Source organism: Triticum aestivum, chromosome 6A (genome assembly GCF_018294505.1).
Source record: "Triticum aestivum cultivar Chinese Spring chromosome 6A, IWGSC CS RefSeq v2.1, whole genome shotgun sequence".
Classification (NCBI taxonomy): Eukaryota; Viridiplantae; Streptophyta; class Magnoliopsida; order Poales; family Poaceae; genus Triticum; species Triticum aestivum.
In genome coordinates, this window is record NC_057809.1 from 617,799,505 (window position 1) to 617,805,549 (window position 6,045).

Here is a 6,045-nt window from a genome sequence, read left to right on the forward strand (position 1 = left end):
GCCTGGGGGAACTAAAGTATAAAAGTGTGAAAAACAAATAAGTTCACGTGATGTGAGGTCTGTGTATAAAAGGAATGGTAATTCAAAAGGTTAGATAATTCAAGTATGGAAGATTCTAGAACAAAGGAAAAGTGCTTATATGTTGGTGCTTGTGCATTGTGCTTACGCTGAACCATGGAATCTTCTAGATAGTACCATGTGGAAGAATCTGATGAAGTGAAGATGACACCCAATGGCCAATAGTACTCGGATTTGCCAACTTTGTACCATCGGACTGGCTTGATCCAACGGTCAATATGCAAAGCTAGATGGTCAATAGAAATTGTTGGCAGACTGGAGTTAGATGGTCAAAAAGAGAAGACCTCCATAAGTGTGAATGAGTAATATTTGGATTTAGGTTGTACTTGTATGCAACAAAAGTGTGGTACCTGTTCAACTTGAGTTCTGGCATGGCATCTTTAACTTGGAATGATTAGACCTCTTCTTCAAGAATTCTTCCACAAATTCTCTCCCAAAAGAGCAGCATAATGAATCTGAAAGAAAAATAAATCTGGATTGTTGGATGCATAAAATAAATTAGGTTCCATCAATGCATGCATGTATGACAGTATTACAATTGCCGGTTCAGAGCATAAACAGTAAAGCCTACTTAAGTAGCTCACACGTGACATCAAACCTTAATTTATAAACGAATAGGAAAATAGTGATGTGCCTGAAGAATATCAGTAGAAGAATCTATCATATACTAGTGCAGGTACAAGAATGTACTACGAGACCAAGTGAATGACTGACATGGGCAGATGTGTTAATGCACAATAAGAGATGAAACAAAAATGTAAATGTTGCCTTAAATCCGACAATGGTAGCATATAAGCATATAATGACGCCTTCTGTTTTTTGCCAAACACACAGAGTGGTGAATTCATACACCCCTGGTGGACTATCTTTGTTTCTCACAAATTCCCTTGGCACTTACACCCCTGAGATTTGGTTATCTCCCTTATCTGAACCATAACCCTCCCGTCTGACCACACAGGTCCTCCCTATACCTGATAGGTCACACTGAAGAAGATTTTAAATACATATTAGCGTGGCTAGATAACCAAAGTACCGTAACTTAAATAAAAGGAATAACAGGATAAATATAGTGTTTCTGCCAAACTGCAGGTACCAAGTTTCATTTCCTCAGGTTGTCCTGTCCTTTTTTTTTGTGGGATTTCCTGTCTTGATCCATGTAACTTCAGTCACAGAAAGTGTTCATATAGAAGAGAAACGAAAATATAGAGCAGCAATCAGCCAACACAGTTGCTTGTTTGGTAGTATATCTCCCACGGAAAATACAGCAATCAAATACGAAGAGGGGGCAGAAGCTCAGATTTGCACATCATATTGTGGATAGCAAAACTTAACAGTGCAGCAAACATGCTGGTGTGGGTGTTTGAATTGGTTAACTCCGAACAAAAAAGAAAAACACTGCACTATCATCAATCTATCGCTGCTGGCAATCTGAGGTGGAAAATCCATATAATAAAACAAAGTATAGATCACAATCCAGCTGAGAACAGCGAGATCGCCTCCTTTGCTGCAGAAGAAATTACCACTAGTATCTGCAACCAGCAGCTTGAATCGATTTGAAGCGCGTGATCCTTTGGCTTGGCTCCTTGGCTAGGGCTTGGCGGGATCCGGGCTGGGGTGGGAGTCTGCTCCTCCGGCTGCGGCCGTGGCTGCGCGCTTGCGGGCGATGAAGGCCTCCAAGACCTCGCGGCGCCGGGCGGCCTTGGCGTACGAGGGCTCGATGTTGGCGTAGGAGAGGCGGGCGGCGACGGCGATGAGGACAGCCCCGGTGAGGAAGAGGCCGGCCGTGTCGCCGTGTACTGCAGCCACACCATGGCTTCCTACCAGTAGTAGTAGTACATTTGATTTCACAGACCCTAGTCTCGGCCTGTGCGGGGCATGGAAGACGGGATGGACATGTTCGCGCCAAATGAATGGTGAGGACGGATGGATTGTAATACGTCTTCTCCTGTTGAGAGCGCCTCCCACACAGCGAGCAAAGTTTTCTTCAGATTCAGAACAGAGCAGAGCATAGGGCAAGAATGAGATTTGCAGTCTCCGCTCGTACGGCAGTCAGCAAATTTGCACGGTTGTTGAGGCAGTGTTTGCGATTGTTCACAATCGCATCATCAATTCATGGATGGACATGGACTAATTACAGCACGCACGACATGAACTGCACCGTAGTACACACACCACAGCTCAGAGGAGATTGACTCTACTAGTAGTACCAAACACTGTCTAATAGATCCGGCCTATCGAAGTCGACAATGGGCAAGGTCGTCGATGGTGGCGCTGCTGCTGCCGTGGGCGCTGGGCGAGCCGGCGGGGACGTCGTCGTCGTCTTCGCCACCGCTTGTGCTGCTGGTGCCAGGGTAGTCGTCCTCCTCGGCGATGGGGTCGAGGCAGCGCTCTGCCGCTTGGCGGAGGCGGAGTCTTTGCAGTTGCACGACGTGGAGTGTCTCCGGCGGGGCCGCCTCGTCGGCGGCGAAGCGGAGGACGGCACAGGACGTCGTGGCTGGGGCCATGATCGGTGGGTATCTTGTTGTTTGATCAGTTGCAGCGACGGGGAGGAGGTTCTTCGCCTGCTGGCTGCTGCTGTGGTGGGTTCGGCGAGGAGCAGAGCAGCACCCTGTTTGTTTATATAAGCCAGCGAGTGGCGAGGCCAACCGGAGGCGGACGGAGTGGCAATGGAGCACGCGACCGGCAGACGATTTATGGCCACCGGCGTTGGCACGCCCTTCCTCTTCTGCAAGTATCTTCTGCAAGTGTCCTCTCCTCAGCAGCAATCATACGCACATACATTACGTTGGCCGCCCAATAACCACTACTTTCAGGCACGGCCAAAACGTGCTTAACTATAGCGCCGGCAAGCTCACTTGTTTTGGCCTAATTGGCGCGATATAGCCCCGGTTATTTAAACGACGTACTGTGTCGCTTTCGAATCACCATGACAGATCAATAATCTTGGTGCCCTCCCCTCACTTTTTCAAAAGAAATTGCCCAACTACCGCACGTTGTAATCTACTATAAGCCATGACTTTGTTCTCGTAGCACCGCTAACTTTTGCATGAGAGCCAGCTAGCTGAACGTGTACAAAATCCCAAGTAAAAAAAAAGCCTCCAGAAGCCGAGCGTGCGGTCGTACGCGTGCTTGCTTGGTTGCGTGTATATGTAATGTACGTGTATTTCAAGGTGCGTGGAACAAAACTCCTGCGTACGTGCGTGTATCTTAGTTAGGTACGCCAACGGTTTCTGGTACGGCGTTGAATCCAAGCCCATCGCACTAGCTTTTTTCGTGTGGAGTTGCTTCGACCGTCGCTTATGAGGCCCTTGCTTGTAACGTCCGAGCCTGCTCGCTTATGAGACCGTGTGGATGGACTCGCAATATCGTTTGCATGGTCATTTTCTTTTGAAGAGAAAACTATATTTTCACCCCGCAAACTTAATGATGGTTTGAAAATGGCCCATCAACTTCAACCGGATATTTTACATTCATTGGTTGCTTTGAGTCGTTTTGCGCCAAAGTGGCATGGTTTTGACGGCTGATTTGGTCACCTCATCGTCCACCTTACCCCCCCTCTCTCTCTCTCTCTCTCTCTCTCTCTCTCTCTCTCTCTCTCTTGTTGGAGGAGGAGAGGGACGAAGCAACCGTAGGGATGAAAGTCATCTGGTGTCATCAGTTAAAGGGACTAAGTTCTTCTAGTTTTGAAGTTGAGGGACCATTTCTAAACAATTGATAAAATCGAGGGATGAAATATACTCCTCTTTGTTTTCGATTCTCTTTTTGAAGACATTGTTCTTGAGTATTGTGTTTTGTGGCTAGTGGATTTGCTACCCAATAATAGTTTGGTGGTAAATGTAGGCAAATGTAAGTGTTGCCGGGACAATCTATCGAAGATGTCATCGGTTTTTTCTGTTCTGCCAGACAATGTGCTCGATCTTTGATGCTTGGTATTGATTGTATGCATATGAGGATGTATAACTGTGAGACTTTGCCTTTTAAAAAATATGTATATTGGGAGGAGAGCCGTATGTATACGCTGCCCCTGATAATATCCAACTCAAAAATTGACACTAGTTTGGTACAAGATGTTTTTTCGAAGAACATAAGGAGATTGGGCCCATTCAAGAACTCAAGATGGAAATTGAGCCATTTGTATATTCCGAAGAACTCAAGATGTATACTGTGAGACCCATCTACTCTTTTCCATCCTCTCCTTTCGACCCCTAGTCCTCATTCCTCCCGACCTCATTCCTCATATGCTTGAACAGTTGTGAGATTGGGCATCGACACCCTGGTCATACAATGCCTCATATGCAATGCTTCTATGTCCAACTGGCGTTGGTATTACTTGTCTTAGCCCAGCCATCGTTACACCCTAGTGTGTTATCCGACTCTTGGGTACTGTAATCCTATTTCCATGTATTCAACGCCCCTCCTCTGTATTCTTCCTCATCCCTCATGTCTCCTTTAATACGTCTATCCCTTTCTACGCCTTCTCCTCCCTTCATCCTCCACATGCATTCAATTTTCATCCTAGTGAGTCCAGCTACGAGCAAGCATTCACATCTTCATTAAAAGGATCCAAGGTCGCGCTTAGTTTATGTTAAGAAAACACCTTGTTTCCGTCTGCTGCTATTTCTTGAGAACTGGGTCACAATGACACATCCCTATCCATCAGGTTTTAAGTCTTGTTGGGAGAGAATTTCCGGCAACTCAGCTAGGTGTGCTTTGACTTAACAAAATTCCACATGGGTTCCTTGCTGCTCTGTATTCTTCCTCATTCCTCATGACTACTTTAATAGATCCATCCCTTCATATTCTACATGCATTCAGTTTCCCCCCTAGCTAGGTCAACTACGAGCAATCATTCACATCTTATTAAAAGGAGACAAGGCCGTGCCTTTGCGTAAGCCATCTTCATTTTCTATCTACCATTTTCTCCATGGCGTTGTTGGGCATTAAATTGTTTTCCTTGGGGAATATGGCACTACAAAGCTTAAATATGTAAGTTTAACAAGAATGTACTCTATTATGTCCTCTATCAGGTGAGAAATGCTCTGGATCTTACTAGCTATGGCATGAAAGTGGTGAGGTAACTAGGTAGGTTTCGAGCCTCACTTTTACCTAGTAATCTGGTTCCTACTTCCTCCTAGGACCAAATTTGAATGTCCTCTTATCATGATATTTCTATTCTTAGACAAGCTCGTTATATAGATAAGGATCCTGCATGTATTCTAGTGGGTCCTCTATCACGGTAGTTATAGAATACTCTACCATGATATTTAGTTATTTGGATGCCACTGCATATAAAAATATATTATATTATATTAAGATTTAAACCTTAATTTATTGGTGAATGTGTCCCTTTATATTTACTTACATTAATTTTTTAAAAATTATATATTTGATCTGTGTGATCCCTCAACTTTCGGTACAATATTCTACCAATATATTTAGATATTTGGATGTCAAAACATATAAAAACATCATCATACATCCAGACACAACTGAATTTATCGATGAAGTAATATTTTGAATTTGCTAAGGGTTGGGAAACAAAATGTCTTAATGTCTTAAACTGAAATCTCAATAGAAAATATGTCTTCAATTTTAAGTTTAAGACAAAATAAGCATTTGTAATGATAAATTATTTTCATCCTTTGTACTTGTGAGAACTTCTATGATCACATTTTTAGAGAGTGCTTAACATTATCTGAGAAATAGTTATTTTCTAGTACTTTGAGAAATAGCAAAAACATAAAAATAAAAAAGTTGTAAGATGTATAAGTAAGTAAATAAAATGTTTTTTGGAAAATAGAAAAAATATTAAAGTTAAAAAAGTTTAATATAAATAATTAATGTGTGAATACGCAGCTTGTATAGTGACAGATCATGTAGTCGAATTAGATATATATGTCATTTTTTTTGAAGACCTGAAGAAATATTTTAAGAATGTATATTAATAATGACTCTTAAAATTAGCCA

The 6,045-nt window shown here is 43.1% G+C and overlaps 1 protein-coding gene across 1 annotated transcript; it reads right to left on the minus strand.

Annotated features, from left to right (window-relative positions):
- Window positions 1-1,625: 1,625 nt before the first annotated feature.
- On the minus strand, window positions 1,626-2,747 carry LOC123131445 (uncharacterized). Its single transcript, XM_044551120.1, has one exon. The coding sequence runs from the start codon at window positions 2,580-2,582 to the stop codon at window positions 2,310-2,312; it is 273 nt and encodes a 90-aa protein (XP_044407055.1). The 5' UTR covers window positions 2,583-2,747; the 3' UTR covers window positions 1,626-2,309.
- Window positions 2,748-6,045: the final 3,298 nt, after the last annotated feature.